General features: G+C 38.1%; 2 protein-coding genes across 3 annotated transcripts in view; one reads left to right on the forward strand and one right to left on the reverse strand.

The window, feature by feature from the left end:
* The window catches only part of LOC107875380 (pentatricopeptide repeat-containing protein At3g02330, mitochondrial), a gene marked incomplete in the record, with an annotated part of 5,327 nt that extends 4,873 nt beyond the window's left edge, over nt 1-454 (forward strand). The window contains 1 exon segment of the mRNA XM_016722086.2: nt 1-454.
* Nucleotides 455-4,448: 3,994 nt separating this feature from the next.
* On the reverse strand, nt 4,449-15,840 carry LOC107875379 (ribonuclease 2). 2 transcript variants are annotated; one of them, XM_047414190.1, is made up of 11 exons: nt 15,410-15,840; nt 14,778-14,806; nt 14,607-14,680; nt 14,104-14,205; nt 13,988-13,991; nt 12,879-12,970; nt 11,777-11,938; nt 9,164-9,260; nt 8,484-8,563; nt 8,305-8,330; nt 4,449-4,744 (listed from the first exon to the last, which is right to left on the reverse strand). In XM_047414190.1, the coding sequence occupies exons 1-9, from the start codon at nt 15,634-15,636 to the stop codon at nt 8,487-8,489; spliced, it is 864 nt and encodes a 287-aa protein (XP_047270146.1). In that variant the 5' UTR covers nt 15,637-15,840; the 3' UTR covers nt 4,449-4,744; nt 8,305-8,330; nt 8,484-8,486. The 2 variants fall into 2 exon arrangements, with proteins under 2 accessions (XP_047270146.1, XP_016577570.1); XM_016722084.2 differs by lacking the exons at nt 4,449-4,744; nt 8,305-8,330 and having other exon boundaries at nt 8,347-8,563; nt 15,410-15,839.
* Between the last annotated feature and the right edge of the window lie 2,290 nt (nt 15,841-18,130).

Genomic DNA, 18,130 nt, shown 5'->3' on the forward strand with positions numbered 1-18,130 from the left:
AAGCTGTATGTGTTGTATATTAAGTTGGACATGTTGGCTGATCCCTGAACTTCACCAGAACATCTTTAGTCTACCAAGTTATATGCACACCCCACGGAGAACCACAAGTATATTTAGTGACAACACATTCTTGTACTGTTTGACAAAACGCACTTCAGCTGGTAAGAGGAAAAAGACCAGTGAGCATATTTGTCGGAATTTGGCTGAATGCATTTACTTGCCTACATTATCAGCTTGCGCAATGGTCAGGAGGAAACGAAAAGATTGAGAAAATTGTCCTCCAGATTTCATCGCGTAAAAGAATTGCTTCAAAAGACAATTTACAGAAATTAGAAACTGTAAAATTGTTGCAGACTGCAGTCTTGGGCTTTCAACTACATTATTTATCTGAGAAATTTCGTTCTCCTAAATCTTGGGAATCTTCATGTGTCATTAATGGATAACCTTTCACAAATCTGACATTAAATCTTACATAGTGATGAATTGAAAGTGTGTCTAAGTGGGACAAAAGGTCTTCATGTTTGAAATAAGTGCAAGAAATAACCAAAGCCAGAGAAAGAAAGGGTATGACATCGTACAAACTATTTTGTCTGAACATAAGATATCTTTTGACGCCTGGCATGGACATGTTTAATAGCCTACAAGAAACAACTAATCCCAAGTATCACCATTCCTCCATTTATCATCTAAACCCCCTCCCCCAATCTCATAGAAAGGTTTATCGTGCTTTTCTGGAGTTCCAATCTTGTTTTATTTCTGATGATATAATTAGGGCCGGGCATATTTTGGTTTAAACCGAAAAAATCGAAATTTAATTTTAATTTGGTTTCTCGGTTTTTCGGATTTGATTCGGTTTCAAATTTTAGAAATTCGGTTAAACGGTTTGGTTTTCGTATTTTCAAAAAAATAATTTGGATAGACCGCCACCAACAACAACAGACCCAGTGTATTCCCACAAAGTGAGGTCTGGGGAGGGTAAAATGTACGCAATCCATACCACTACCTCCGAAGAAGTAGAGAGGCTATTTCCGATAGACCCTTGGCTCAAGCTAGAGAATAGTACACAAGGTCGTAGTGAAACATGAAGCAGGATGAATGACATAACATAAATAAGGAATAAGCAATAATAAAATAGATATCATAGAACTACGAAATAAGAGAAATATGAGTAATTCGAAATAAGAAATAAGAGATAGGGCACCCACCTTGTAGTAACATACACCTACAGACCAGAGACACCCACCACACACAAACTCTACTGACTAGGGACTCCTACTAATGAACACAGTCCTATGCTTACTAACCCGGCTACACAAGAGCTCTCCTAACATCTTGCTACAACCACACACTCACACTAACCTTCTACCCTTATCCGTGACCTCCACACCTTCCTATCTAGGGTCATGTCCTCAGTAAGCTGAAGCTGCTCCATGTCATGTCTAATCACTTCCCTCCAGTATTTTTTCGGCCTACCTCTACTCCTTCTAAAGCCATCCAAAGCTAACCTCTCGCACCTACGAACTGGGGCATCCGTACCCCTCCTCATCACATGCCCAAACCATCTCAGCCTTTCTTCTCGCAACTTGTCCTCCACCGAAGCCACTCCCATCTTCTCCCTAATAGTCTTATTCCTAACTTTATCCTTTCTAGTAAATCCACACATCCAACACAACATTCTCATTTTCGCCACCTTCAATCGTTGAATGTGGGAGTTCTTGACTGACCAATACTCCGCTCCATACAACATGGCCGGCCGGACTGCCACTCTGTAGAATTTGCCTTTAAGCTTAAGGGACACCTTCTTATTACATACACAACACTCACGAGGCAAGCCTCCACTTCATCCAACCTGCTCCAATACGTTTAGAGACATCCTCATCAATCTCGCCATTCTCCTGAATTATAGACTCAAGGTACTTAAAACTATCCCTCTTACAAACATCCTGGGAATCCAACCTCACCACCACTTCGTCCTTCCAACTTGAGTCACTAAACTTGCATTCCATATATTCCGTCTTGGACCTATTCAACCTGAACCCCTTAGATTCAAGGGTTTGCCTCCAAACCTGCAGTCTATCATTCACACCCTCCCGCGTCTCATCAATCGGCACCACATCATCCGCAAATAACATACACCAAGGCACCTCACCTTGAATACTCCGCGTCAATACGTCTATCACCAATGCAAACAAAAACGGGCTAAGAGTCGATCCCTAATGCAACCCTGTCTCGATCGAAAAATGCCCCTGAGTCTCCTCCCCCATCCTCACCCAAGTCTTTCCTCCATCGTGCATGTCGCCACTAGGGCCCCTATCACCTCCAAGCATTTCCAAAGAACCTCCTTAGGGACTTTGTCATACGTCTTCTCCAGGTCGATGAACACTATGTGAAAATCCTTCTTCTTTTCCCTATATTGATCCACCAATCTCCTCACCAGGTGGATTGTCTCTATCGTCGAGTGACCAGGCATAAAACCAAACTGATTCTCTGAAATGGACATGACCCTCCTCAATCGCCGCTCAACCACCCTCTCACAAATCTTCATAGTGTGACTCAACAGCTTAATACCTCTATAGTTGTTGCAACTTTGAATGTCACCCTTGTTTTTATATAACGGAATCGTCGTACTCCATCTCCAAGCCTCAGGTATTCTCGCAGTCTTGAAAATATCGTTAAACAAATCAGTTAGCCACCTTAAACCTGCTACACTAGTATACTTCCAAAAATCCACCGGTATCTCGTCAGGCCTCGTCACCCTACCCCTCTGCATCCTACAGATAGCCTCTCTAACCTCCTCAACCTTAAAACGTCTACAGTAACTGAAGTCACGGCTCCCTTCCGAGTGCTCCAGCTCCCCTAACTCAATGTCTTTGTCCCCCTCCTCGTTCAAAAGTCTATGAAAATACTCCTGCCACCTCTTCTTAATGTGAACATCCTCCACCAAAACTCTACCATCCTCCCCCTTAATGCACTTCACTTGATCGAGGTTACGACCCTTCTTCTCCCTACCCTTAGCCAGCCTATACAACCTTTTTTCCCCTCCTTTATCTTCTAACCCCGCATACAAGCTCTCAAACGCTACTGTCTTAGCAGCCGTAACTGCTAATTTAGCCTCCTTCCTTGCTATTTTGTAAACTTCCCTATTCACCGCTTCTCCTTTTCATCTTTACTCTCAATCAACTTAACATACGCCCCCTTCATAATCTCCACTTTCTTCTTAGCTTCTTCATTCCACCACCAGTCCCTTTATGCCAACCTGCCCGACCCCTCAAAACACTCAACACCTCTCTAGCCGTCTACGTGATGCAGCTGGCAGCCCTATCCCACATACCATCCACATCCTCCCTACACTCCCACACCTCCATTCTCGCCAACTTTTCCCCAATCTCCTGCGCACTAACCGTCGTCAAGCCACCCCACCTAATTTTGGGTCGACCTTCTCCGGCCCTACTCTTTCTGCTCCTCTTGATAATCAAGTCCATCACCAAAAACGAAATTATATAAATAATATATTATAATTTATATATATATATATATATATATATATATATATATATATATATATAAATTATAATCATTTAGTAACCCTAAATCTTAATATACTGCTTTCCTTTAGACCCTAACATTAACGTGAAGGCTGCAGTGGCGCTCAGTCATCCTCAGTTCATTTGAAATTTCAACATCGTCAAAGGCAGCTGTTCGTCACTATCGTCGGTAGTCGCTGCCGAGTGCGGCCACTGTCGTCACGCCAACGGCGACGACTCAGCGAGGTCGATATGTATAGTTATTTCATGCATGTTGAATTAATTATATTTGGGAATGAAAAATAGGTTTGAAAAAAAAGATTATTTTTTTAGAAAAATCACCAATTTTAAATGCTCACTACTTTAATCTTTAAAATCGAAAATCAAAAAACCAAATCGATATTCAACAATTAAATCGAACAAACCGAATCCCACCCCTAGATATAATGATAAAAGGTCCCTCTTTTCACATAAATGTGACATGTTGGTTTGCATTTTCCTCCTAAAACACTTCACTTTCATAGAAAGGAACCATACAATAAAGCCAAAAGCTGGATTCCTTCTGCAGCATGTTAGGTGGTATGGTGGATTTTGGCAGTCACCAATAGCACATATGGTAGGATGCATTAGAAAAAAAATAATGAAGCATTAGGTTTGTGTATGACTAATACGTTGTTTGATACACTTGGTTCAATCTTTGTATATCTAATGTAAGCATTAGTTATACACTCTATTGTGTATTATGCTATGCATTACTAATACATAGAAACCCTTGGTATTAGCAATGCAATGGACTTTAATACATGCATTAGCATGTGAAAAAATACAATAGCCCATCAAAACCTTTTCCACATTATTTTCATTATGTTTGTGGAGGATATTTCTGTAAATAATTTTTTTATTTAAAATATGCAATAAAAATTATTTTCAACACACCAAACCAAACATTGCATAAGAATAATCCCAACATAACTAATACTTGCATTACTAATACATCATATTTTGCACTGTTCTTCTTACACACTCGACTTCTAAGTAGCACAAATTAAATAATCCTTATTGAGATGCTATATAGCGTACGTCAACATCATCTCATAATCTTTACAAGAAAGAATGTATAGCTTATAAATAGCAAGCTACGCGCTAAATATCTTGGTAAAGCAATGAGGATCTGGTCTTACAGCCCGATTCAAATTTACATGACTCTTGTAAGACACTCATCATATTCCATCCTTAGTATTTCGCTCGTAGTAGCCCCTGTACCTTGTCTGTTGTCTGTTGTTGCTGTTGCTGTGGTCGTTTCTTAGTTTTATTTCGGGAATATTACTTTGAATGTGTGTGAGCTTTGTATTTCCTTGCTGCTGCTTTGATACTGTCACCGGGTTCATCTTTATATTTTCATATTTTGTCGGGTAGTTGTGGTTGTGGGTGGTAATGGGTGGATAGGGTCATGTCCGAGGGGATTGGGGCGTGGGGCCGTGGTGGGGGCGGGGGATGGGGAGAGGGCGGGAGTGCGCGGGAGGCCAAGGATGGGCCGAGGGGGAGGTAGTGGGGGGCGTGTGGATAGCGACGGTAGGCTGAGGGTGGGGTCTTGGAATATAGGGACCCTTCAGGGTAAGTCCGTAGAGCTGGTGAAGATTCTTAGGAAGAGGAGGATCAACCTTGCGTGTGTCCAAGAGACCAAGTGGGTAGGGTCTAAGGCTAGGGATGTGGATGGTTACAAGCTGTGGTACTCTGGGAGCGAGAGGCGTAGGAATGGAGTTGGCATCTTAGTAGATGAAGAGCTTAGAGGCCAGGTAGTGGAGGTGAAGAGGATCAACGATAGGTTGATGACTATTAAGTTGGTCATTCGGGGGTTTACCCTGAACGTGTGTAGTGCTTATGCGCCGCAAGTGGGAGCGGAGGGGGAGGAGAAGATGCGGTTCTGGGAGGCTTTGGAGGAGGTGGTGAGAGGCGTGCCCAGTTCGGAGAAGATTGTTGTAGCAGGGGATTTCAACGGGCACATCGGGGCGCTACCGGGAGGCTTTGGGGATGTGCATGGTGGTTTTGGTTTTGGAGAGAGAAATGAAGAGGGGGCGACCCTATTGGAGTTTGCGACGGCCTTTGGGCTGGTGGTGGTGAACTCGGGCTTCCCGAAGAAGGACGAGCACCTGATCACTTTTCGGAGCGCGATAGCCAGGACCCAGATTGACTTTTTGTTGCTTAGGAAAGGGGATAGGGCGTTGTGTAAGGACTGTAAAGTCATCCCGAGTGAGAATCTCTCGACCCAACATAAGCTTTTGATTATGGATTTGGGTATAAAGAAGAATAGAAAGAGGAGGAGTAAGGAGTGTAGACCGAGAATTAAGTGGGGCGGCTTGACGCCAGTGAATGCGTGGGAGATAGGGGAGAGGTTGGCGGGCAAGGGGGTGTGGGAGTGTAGGGGGGACGTGGATAGTATGTGGGACAGGGCGGCAAGGTGCATCAGGGAGAATGCAAGGGAGGTGTTGGGAGTTTCTAGGGGCCGGGCCGGTCACCATCGGGGGGATTGGTGGTGGAATGAAGAGGTGGAGAAGAAAGTGGAGACCAAGAAAGAGGCGTATGCTAAGTTGGTGGAAAGTAAGGACGAAGAAGAGAAGCGGGTAAACAGGAAAGAGTACAAGCTAGCGAAGAAGGAGGCGAAGTCAGCGGTTACGGCAGCTAAGACGGCCGCTTTTGAGAGCTTGTATGCAGGGTTACAGGGGAAAGGAGGGGAGAAAAAGTTGTTCCGACTCGCTAAGGCTAGGGAGAGGAAGGGTCGTGACCTCGATCAGGTGAGGTGCATTAAGGGGGAGGACGGCAGAGTGTTGGTGGAGGACGGCCACATAAAGAAGAGATGGCAGTCGTACTTTCATAGACTCTTGAATGACGAGGGGGACAGAGCTATTGTGTTAGGGGAACTGGAGCACTCAGAGGAGTGTCGGGATTTTAGCTATTGTAGACGTTTTAAGGTAGAAGAGGTTAGACAGGCAGTCCGCAGGATGCGCAGGGGTAGGGCGACGGGGCCGGATGAGATACCGGTGGAGTTTTGGAAGTTCGTTGGAGAGGCTGGTGTAAGGTGGTTGACTGGATTGTTTAATGAAATTTTCAGGACGGCAAAGATGCCCGAGGCGTGGAGGTGGAGTACCATGATCCCTCTCTATAAGAATAAGGGGGACATTCAGAGTTGTAATAACTATAGGGGGATTAAGTTATTGAGTCACTCTATGAAGATCTGGGAGAGAGTGGTCGAGGTGAGGCTGAGACGGATAGTGTCTATCTCGAAAAACCAGTTCGGATTTATGCCCGGCCGCTCGACGACGGAGGCAATCCACCTGGTACGGAGGTTGGTGGAGCAGTATAGGGAAAGGAAGAAGGATCTGCACATGGTGTTTATCGATCTGGAAAAGGCTTACGACAAAGTCCCCAGGGAGGTGCTTTGGAGATGCTTGGAGGTGAGGGGAGTACCGCAGGCATATATCAGAGTAATTAAGGATATGTATGAGGGAGCGAAAACCCAGGTGAGGACGGCGGGAGGAGACTCAGAGCATTTCACTGTCCGGACAGGATTGCATCAGGGATCTACTCTTAGTCCCTTTTTGTTTGCGTTAGTAATGGATGTGTTGACGCGGCGTATTCAAGGGGAGGTGCCGTGGTGTATGCTCTTTGCAGACGATGTAGTTCTGATAGATGAGACTCGAGGGGGTGTAAATGACAAATTAGAGATGTGGAGGCAAACTCTTGAGTCGAAAGGGTTCAGGGTGAGCAGAAGCAAGACAGAGTATGTGGAATGTAAGTTTAAGGACGTGAGGCGGGAGAACGAGGTAGTAGTGAAGCTGGAAGCACAGGAGGTATGTAAGAGGGATAAGTTCAAGTATCTCGGGTCCGTGATCCAGAGTAACGGTGAGATTGACGAGGATGTCTCGCACCGTATTGGGGCGGGATGGATGAAGTGGAAACTCGCGTCGGGGGTGCTGTGTGATAAGAAGGTGCCGCCCAAGCTTAAAGGCAAATTCTATAGGGCGGTAGTCCGTCCGGCCTTGCTGTATGGAGCGGAGTGTTGGCCAGTTAAGAACTCACACATCCAAAAAATGAAGGTGGCAGAAATGCGGATGTTGCGCTGGATGAGTGGACTGACTCGAGGGGATAGAGTTCGGAATGAGACTATCCGGGAGAAGGTTGGTGTGACTTCAGTGGAGTGTAAGATGCGGGAAGCACGATTGAGATGGTTCGGACACGTGAAGAGGAGGGGCATGGATGCCCCGGTCCGTAGGTGTGAGAGGCTAGCGTTGGATGGTTTTAGGCGGGGTAGGGGTAGGCCGAAGAAGTACTGGGGTGAGGTGATTAGGCGGGACATGGAACAGTTACAGCTTACCGAGGACATGACCCTAGATAGGAAGGTCTGGAAGACGCGAATTACGGCAGAAGAGTAGGGCCAGATTGGGTCGCTAGTGTAGGGAATTACTCGGTGGGGTTTTTTTATTTTTTATTCCCGTTATGATTCCGTATTCAGTGTCCCATGCTTATTACGAATCTGTGTGCTTTCCTCTGCTTTCCGCTGTTTTATATTTCTTATGGGTGCCGTATTTATGTTATGTCATCTGCTTCTGTGCTTTACTATGTGTTTGTGTGATATCTTGTGTCTTGAGCCGGGGGTCTTTCGGAAACAGCCTTTCTACTTCATCAGAGGTAGAGGTATGGACTGCGTACATCTTACCCCCCCAGACCCCACTAAGTGGGAATACACTGGGTTTGTTGTTGTTGTTGTCTTGTAAGACACACTCAGAATAAAAGGCTGCCGTCAAAGCCCCGTGAAAACAAAAAATAAAAGTCAAGAAGAACTCACGTCAATTTTTTTGAGCAAATCTGTGCTTTCATACTACTAATCTTATCTCGATAAACATACAGTTTCTAGGTACAGATTACTCGTGAGGTTTAAGGTTGAGTTCGGAGGTCAGCTACCTTTCAGATGAATAAAAAAATCAATAGCAAGTGGACTGCAACGCAGAGCTTGAAACTGATCCCAGCCACTCGTTTGTTACCTTCAGAGAAGTAAAAGTAAGGTTCTTAAAAGGAGATTAGGAGAACAAGTGATAAAACAACAAAATACACACACATTCTCCTCCTATACTGTGTTAACGGCTCTCCAATTTATACTAATAAATGAATGAAATAGAAAAAGAAATTTTTCCAAGGATTCCTATACATCTTCTGGGACATGACAAGCAGTTGGTCAAATTCAGAGTTTTCATACTACTAATTTGATAGGTCAACATGTAGACTCATAACAAAGTGACACATTCATACAAAATCAGAAAAGCAATGATTCTAGACCATTTGTAGGCTAGGCTAGTCATGCATAGACGATTTTCAGATGCTTGGATTTTGATCAAGAAGGAATTGGGACTACAAAAATGGACACTAAATGCTCGTTTATGTGCTCAAGGCACAGAACTACATACTGGTGTGCTAATCATCTTACAGAAAAGAGCATTGCATGAGCCAACAGAACATGATGACATGTGACCTCCAAAAGTGTCATATATTGATTGGATCGGAAACTGATTAAGCATTAATTCATCCCATTGAACTAATCTTATTAGATAAATATGACCACCAAGATTGTGTAGAGGTGAACTTACCACTTGATCCAATTGCTGGCAAGCTAACATATCGAGGACATGACCCAGAAGAGACTCTGCCGCTTTTAATGATAGATCCACTTGCACAATCACGAGGCTGTAAAAGAAATAGGAATTGAGAACCCTATTTACACTAATGATAGAAATGGGAGCTTTATGGCAATGAAAAATGAGACATCTTTTGATATTAAATTAGGCAATAGACAGTTTGACATAAGATTAACCAAGCAGTGATCTAGATTAAGAATCCCTTTTATCTGCTAATGTGTACAATAAATGACATCGGAATGGAAGTGTTGCACACCTCTAAACTGTATGCTCATCACATCTACTAGGTCATATCTGGAAAAGGGAAGTAAACTGCAAACACGAGTTGCACTGGAGTATGTAGTATTTTTTGTCATGGACTAACAATGGCAGACATCTTAACTGAGGCCATCAATGAAATGGGAATTTTGAGGATGAAAAACTGAAAATATACAAATAAGACATGTTTTGCTAGTAGCTTAGGCAATATACAATTAGACATAAGATTATCCAAGCAGATATTAGAATTAAGAAGTAAGTTTTATCTGCTGACATCTAAGACGAATGAATTTGGAATGGAAGTAGTGAATCATGCACCTCTAAATTCTATATTCATGATATCTACTGGTTACATTTGGACAAGGAAAGAAGTTCAACACCAGATAAAGAGTGCACTATTGGAGGACAAAAATAATTTATGTTGGACACTACACAATGTCAACACCTTAAACGAGACCATCCACAAAATGGAAATTTTAGGGATGATAATCTGACAATATACAACTAGACACCTTTTGATATCAAATTAACCAAAAGACAAAAGATTAACCAAACAGAGATTTAGAATTAAGATGTCCGTTTGTTTTTATAAGTTCATTCATAACAGTCATTTAAGCAAATGAAAAAAGAAACTTATAGCAATGAATTCAATCGATAAGCTTTGAAATCAATAAATTTAACAATCGACTCGATTTATCGGCTTTTTATGTTCAGTGTATAGTCGGGATATTGAGAAATACATAGATAGACATCCCAGATTTTAAATATATAAATGCAAGAATAAGATAATGGATTCAATCAAATCGATGAGATAGCAATTTTTTTTCTTTTTTAAATTTTAGCAGAGTTCCAATGAAAAATGAAAAACTACTCAATTGAAAAATCAATTTCATAGTAAAATCCAAATATGAAATTTCTAATTAAGGATGAAAGAATACTTACGGCTCAGCGGCAAATGTAGTTGTGCGGTTCGACACACACGCCGAACCAAAACACAACGAAAAATAAACAGAAACATCAGTCATAGTTGTTCAAGTGTCGTAGAATCGCCTTTGACCCAGCACCGATTTGAAACCATGAATAAACCCTAGAGTCTTCTAACATTTGTCTATCACGAAAGATGTCAGTCAAATATTTATAGGTAGATTGGGGACTCCTAGTTACAATTTTAACCCTAGGGGCTTCTCCATAAAATACGGTTGTCCTAGGGACTCATAATTAATTGTTTACTTCCACTAAGGCAGCTTCCATATGTTATTCACTTAACATGTGAGCCACATTAAGGCCTCATTGGTTTGCCTTAATGGGCAGATTCAGCCCATTAAGTATGTGTGTTTTTAAGTTTGAATCTTAATCATTCAGATTCAGCCCATTAAGTGTGTTTTGTTTTTTAAGTTTGAATCTTAACCATGCAGATTCAGTCCATTAAGTGCATTCGTTTTGTCATTTATGAAAGCTCTGAGTGAGTTAGAAATGAATCGGATGTGTAACGAAGTCTTTAACACAATTCAAATTATTAACTATATACACTTTATTTCTGCCAAATTTCAAGCATCTTCGTCTTCTTCCCGAAAAAGATCATCCCTCTCTCTCCTCTCCGACTATCAATCAGATTACAAATTTGATCAGATTATTTTGGTTGATATGGATTTAACTAGTATTATAATGGGACTATAAATCATTCTTTCACTTTCAATCTATCTTATTTACTTAAAAAAATTTAAATTAAATTAGTTGAAAAAACCTGTTCCTCATAGCGGCAATTTTATCAAGTAAAGTAAGAGATAGGCTCGGGGTCTTCATCCAATTTTATTCCACGTTTCTTTGCTGCACTATTGAAGGACATAATAATTTATGCCGTACACTACACAATGTAACACCTTAAACGAGGCCATTTACAAAATGGAAGTTTTGGGGATGATAATCTGACAATATACAACTAGACAGGTTTTGGTATCAAATTAAGCAAAAGACAATTAGACGTAAGATCAACCAAGCAGAGATTTAGAATTAAGATGTCCATTTTATTTGCTAACATATAAGAATTAAAATGAACAAACTTGAAAAGTAAGTACAAATCGCCCATCTCTAAATTGAACACTCATGGTATCTACAGGTTAGATTTGGACAAAGAAAGAAGTTAGCAACAAACGAGGAGTGCACTATTGATGGACATAATAACTGATGTCGTAACCTAAACAATGACAGACATCTTAAATGAGGCCATTTATATCACCTTATAAAATCAAGTAATTTCGCATTAAGCAAATGTTGCAATGATTCATTAGAGGATCAAAAAGAACCAACCTGGAAATCCTTATCGAAGCATATTCGAAGTTCCTCCACCGCATCGCCTGAGCATATCAACTCTGGAGTTGCATGAAAGGCATTTTGAATGGCTGAAATAATCCCTGCCAGTGGATATTTCTCAGAATTTGACGGTAGATACCCGGCTTCAAACAGAACTCCCTGGTTAAGTTCAATTCTTAAGTACATCAGTGGCAGTCAACTACCAGGCAAACACACTATGCAATTATTCGAGTATAAGAGTGTTAAGAGTCCCACATCAGAAAAGGAATGGATAATTGGTCTCCTTATACGGACTTGGGCAATTCTCCCCTCATGAGTTAGCTTTTGGGGAGTGATTAGGCACAAGACCAAATTTTACATGGTATCCCAATTCTTTGTTCACCGATGTTGGGCCCCATATTATTGTCCACGCTCCGCCAAGGCGTGTGGGGGAGTGTTAAGAGTCCCACCACATTAGAAAAGAAATGGGAATTGGTCTCCTTATATGGACTTGGGCAATCCTCCCCTTATGAGCTATCTTTTGAGGTTGAGTTAGACCCAAGATCAATTCTTTACAAAGAGGAAAAACATAGAAGTTTTCAACCAAATGAAATAAAGTTGCAGCGGCCTTTTAAAAAGAAAAAAACATTTTAACATGGAATGCTAAAACAATATTAAGTAATTCAATGCTTAACATATCCAGAAGTTATGATTCAATTAAGAAAGAATTCAGCACGCAAGAGAGAAAGTGTTCACTTTTTTTCAGTATGATAAAGTCCAACTGCTATGATATTTTGCATCCTGACAAAGGATACTCTAAAAACAGTAAGTTATTGCTATGAAATAAATTCCAGCAGGCTTCTGTAAATGTTACCACAAGCTTGTATATTTGATATTGTAGACGATCATCCATCTAAAAGCTTGCATAGGCGAAGACAAATTTCGTAGGAAAGATATTAGCATACTTTATTTTAAGTTTTGACATAATATATAACCAAGTTACTCAATTTCTTGGTCCCACTACTAATATTATGCAAATAAGTAACTCAAAATTGAATCTTATAGAAAATATAAAGGAAAAGCTTATTGGAGTAAATAAGTATGATCACAATCAACTTACGGTGGCGTTAAATTGGAAGTAAGCATTCAAAGTCCTATCGAAGTAATCAAACTCATCTTGGACAACTGGATAAGAACATGTCCCGTGTTTCTCTGCGAACAAGGACATAAAATTATGAAAGATCACACAACATATAATAAAACATCTACCAGACTGACTTTTGTCTGTATCAAATATTTACAAGTGAAACAAACACAAAACTTTGAACTTTAGGTTGCAGTTGGTAATGCTGGAAAATAGGGAGGAACACTCTCGATCACTCATTTTCTCTTTAAGACATGTGGTGGAAATGGTTCTTCTTTACTTCACTCTACTTGCTTTTCCAATCAATGATTCTCTTTAAAGACAAGTGGAGTTCCTACTTGACTTACATTTTGGCTTATCAAAAATGGCTGTAATATATAGGCATTTGTAGGACTATCTTACCATGTATCTAATTTTTTGGGGTCAAATATACCTAGTGTACATGTACCATCACTTAATTCTGTTCATTCCCATTTTTCTCAAAAACAAGTATCCTTAAATTAATATCCTAAATACATAAACTAACCAAATTCATGTATCATGCAAATCAAAAACACTTATCTTCTTTCAAGACAAGGTTCACATTTCAATAGATAAGACCCTATTTTATCCTCTTCATATCCTCCACATTACGGGTTAGGTGCTCGTTTCAGAAGTTAAAGGACAACATTATCCATCTGAAGTAATTTAAGGGTTCATTTTGGCTGCCAGACAAGAGACAGGGTAAATGCAGATAAATTTGTCCCATATTTAGTAGAAAATAACATAACAAACTGGCCTTAACCGCAAACTTTCATTTGTGATATTTTTTCTATTTCTTATTTTATTTTTGACTTGTGAAAAAAAAAATGTAAAATGAGGATGTACAAGGACTGTAAAATGTTAATGTAATTAGAAGCAACCGATATTGTTAGAAGATGTAAGCAATAAGGTACTTCAAAAGTTCATAATTTATACATCCTCCTAGTAAGTAAAAACTTTTGCTTATCACTTCAATCAAAGATCTTGCTCAAATCCATCAGTTCTCTTGCAATATATATATATATATATATAATTGAATATAAAATAAGGCAAAGAGAGATTACCCCACTGGAAAAGAACATCTCCAGCGTCAGCACAAATGAAACACAAGGACGTGTTAGTTCCTTGGATTGTATTGAATTCTTTATTAATCATTAGTACAAGTAACAATGAAAACCACCTCATGAGCCCAAAATGTTCCTTTTCCACCGTGACAAGTTGAGGCGGCCCCGCAATTATAAGAAGGCCAGTACTTCTTCAACATCTCGAGCAATGATGAAATCTACAGAATGAATGGATATATAAGCTCAAAAAACAAAATGTTTCAGACTCAGTGCTACTGAAGATTTATAGAAATATGCAGAAGAAAACAGATGTGCCTTGTAGTTGAACAGATATAAGCGTCTTTATTCAGCCTCATCTGCAGAATTCTCAATATTCTAAATTATCACAGATCATTCTGTCAAGAACTTGAAGATGCTCATATTAAATATATTACACTAAGCAGCTTGCCAACAAAGATACTGATGGGCTTAACATTCTAACTGTATCTAAATACATAATCCATGAGAGTGTGTGGTTCGGGTTTTTAACAAATCATTAACGGTTCTACCAGTCAATTCTTCCTTCAAACAGTCCACACAGAAATAAATGAGGGTTCGGGGAAAAGGGTTAGCAATATACCTGATTCATATCAAATTCAGAGCCAGAACAACACGCAGGCCAAGTTCCGTCGTTGTAATCAGCCCAAAGTCCATCTGAAGCACAAGAAACCTTATTCAATTCTAGCTCTCACATTGCACAACATGACAAACAAAATAAGAATACGTTCTTCCTAATTGAAATACCACTTACGGATCGTGAATACAGATGGTGAGTTCGCCCTGACAAAAAACACACACAAAAACAGGTAACCCTCTGCCTTCAAATCTCATGAAATCCTTACAAACACACAACTAGCTTAATCAATAAAATTCCTTAGACATGACAGAATTTTACACCCCAAGGAAAAAGAGGCAAAATGAAGCAATCAATCGACAATTACCCTGCCTCCATCTGGTGAATTCATTATCATTTCTCTAATTTTACTATCTGCCAACCACCTAACTGACTAATACACTGTTTGATCAAGCTTTTGGAATGTCAAAAGTACTTTTTTTTTTTAAAAAAAAAAAAGGAGGTATTTAACCAAACTTTCGGGAGAAAATAAGTTTTTTTGGGGAATAGGTAAAGCTGAAAGCTTAAAAAGTTCAATTTTATCCAAAAGTACAGTTGAGAAAAATTCAATTAAAACAAATTATAAAGTTAGGTCAAACGGTAATTGCTGCTCAAAAATATTTTTGAAATTTATCAATCAAACACAAACGGCTTACTTTTTAGAAAAAACAGTTTTCAAAATAAGCTGATCTCAGAAGCTCGACCAAACAGGTTATTAAAGTTGTACAAAAAAATCATTTGAGATATAAGAGAAGAAGAGAGAGAAGTACCGGCAACAGGCATTGGAAGAACAACAACGAGTAGTATCCCGGCAAGCCGTACCAGGCCATAAAAGAGATAGCTTAAAGTAATCGAACAATTTGTGATGTCCGGTTCGCTTTCGTAGCATTCCTTCCTCCTCTTCCCAACTGGCGTTGATTCCGATAACAGCAAAAACTCCGATAAGGAAAGCTAGCAATTGGATACATAAAATTGCTTTGATTGTAATGGAAGCCATTGCACTAGACAACTTTTTTTTGTGTTACAATTTGTATACAGTCTCCGATAATGGCGGAGGCCGGCGGAGTTGGGATTGTTGACGGCGGAAGACGGCGGAGTTGGGATAGTTAACGGAGGAGGAAGATTTTAGCAAGTTAATTTCTGGAATGTTTCAGACCAATAGCCTGGATTGCTGATTTCCCAGAATAATTACTTATTTTGAGAAAAAAAAAAAGCATTTAAAAAAAAAGTGTTTGATAAACTTACAAAATGTTTTTAAAAATAAGCACAAAAAAATTTCTGCTTCTAAGAAAAACACAACCAGAAGTAAAAAAATTATTTTTTGATGACAAAATTATCACTGTCACACACATATATATACCTTATTAATTAATTAACATATTTTACAAGTTTGATTAACGTTTGATTTTTTAAATTTTACATTTCATATTTACATCATAATTCTTTAAGATTTATTTATTGTTATTTTATTTTAACTTTTTAAAAAAATAAATTTGAAAATATCATTAATGATGATGATTAAAGAATATATAAATTATTTTATTATTATTAATGATAACAATTGACAGATAAATCACGTTACAAGATTATATTTTGACATCACATATAAATTTTTTCTCGAATATTTAATTTTAAATAAATAATTTATGAAAAGTGACATATTTGTTAAAATATAGTGTGTATATATGTAAATATGATGACTATTTATTCGTAGTAAATTTTGATACTGTAAAAATATATTTAAAAAATAACAAATAATAGATAAAATTTTATTTTAAATATTTGTCTACATATATGAATTTGGTTACTTAGTTTTACAATTGAAACGGTAAAAATATATCCAAAAGAAAAGGTAACAAATAAAAAATATTATCTCATTTAGATATTTGTAAGCATGAATATAGTGTTTACTAACTTTTAGTGATTTAATTTATGAAATAACTTTTGTATTCATTTTTGTTTGATGTTTTAAGTAATAATTAAATTATTTAAGTAATATATGACTATTTAATTTTTTTAATGTGTTTATGTATATAAATACTGATTGGAAATTTTCGAGCACGTACTTTTTAATTAAATAAAAAAAATAATTAAAAATATTAACATAGATATTTAAAATAATTTTTCTCTATAAATTGATTTTAGTAATAAAGGTTATCCTTTTTGGTCATTTGTCTCAAAAAAACACGTCTTGAAAAAAATTATCCAAACATAATTTGATTATCAAAAACACTTTTCGAATGAATTTACCAAACACAAAATTATTTTTTTAAAATAATTTTTTGAAAAGCCATTTTATAAAAGTGTTTCTCAAATAAGCAGTTTTGTAACAGCAATCTCAAACGAGCCCTAAGTATCCTTGTTAAGTTGAACTAAGTTTTTACCAATTAATAGCATACTAATCCAAGATTATTAGGAAATTACAAGTGATTTTAATTTTAAATATGGTATCTGAATTAAGATAGATTACAAGTGATTTTTATTTTCAATATGGTATCTTAGAGTTCAAAAAGTATTTTTCAAATGATTTATTATTTATAGGTTACGGTTTAAATAAATAATTAATTTACATGATTTTGTAAGATGTAAAGTAATATTTATTTAGTTATATTACGATTTCTAGTTATGAAATTTGTTAATGTTTAATAGGTCATTTATGATATCAATCGTTTAACACTTCAGGTATGTGTTGAAGATAAACGCATAATACGATGACAGCTCTTGAGGAAATGCAATGAAAAACCAGTGTAGAGCCTTGAAGTCGACCCAAATTAAAATCGACACTCAAAGGGTTCAGGAGTTGCCTGAAAAGGGAAAAGCCATGGAGACGGCAGACTTGCCAGTCAGGCACATCATAAGGCTGATTACGTACGATCGAGAGGTTATAATTCTTGATTCAATTTTCAAAATTGAATGTAGTAAATGCAGACAGTGGATCAGGTGTGAATACCAACCAACGATATCTTGGCGATCGGCAATAATCAATACTAACCCCTCAGTCCACTGACCTTTTATTCTAGAGATTATAGCAAAAGAATTCCATAATGGCGGAGAGTGCTTGAAAATAACGTTGGTTGACATTAAGTGCGGTCCTTTTTGAATTTTTTTTTGTAGCCGTTTGGACATGAAAATTACTTTTTTTCGGAGTTGGAGTTGGAGTTGGAATTGTGTTTGACCATGTTTTTTTGAAATTTTTTTTAGACTTTTGAAAAAAAAAATTTAAATATAATTTTATGCCCTAAACTTTTAAAATTATCAAAATCACCTAACTACTAATTTACCTACTAACATACAACCAAATGTTGAGAAAATAATTTATATGTCTTCAATTGATAAAAGAATTAACAACAAACTAATTATTATGATTGTTATTCTTCTAAAATTTGAATAAAAATATCACAAGCACGAACTAAATAAGTTTATCTAACCATAATCAATTAAATAGAGAAAAATATATTTTGATAAATATGATTGATAGATATAAATATATA

The sequence above is a fragment of the Capsicum annuum genome, chromosome 6, assembly GCF_002878395.1.
Source record: "Capsicum annuum cultivar UCD-10X-F1 chromosome 6, UCD10Xv1.1, whole genome shotgun sequence".
Classification (NCBI taxonomy): Eukaryota; Viridiplantae; Streptophyta; class Magnoliopsida; order Solanales; family Solanaceae; genus Capsicum; species Capsicum annuum.

What these genes read in the sequence shown, in the direction of transcription:
- LOC107875379 (XM_047414190.1), bottom strand. Translation starts at nt 15,636, where the DNA reads ATGGCTTCCATTACAATCAAAGCAATTTTATGTATCCAATTGCTAGCT. An exon ending in ACTTCCAATTTAACGCCACC is followed by an intron (nt 11,939 to 12,878) that starts GTAAGTTGATTG and finishes GAACTTAACCAG; the next exon opens with GGAGTTCTGTTTGAAGCCGG. An exon ending in GCCAGCAATTGGATCAAGTG is followed by an intron (nt 8,564 to 9,163) that starts GTAAGTTCACCT and finishes ACTTCTCTGAAG; the next exon opens with GTAACAAACGAGTGGCTGGG.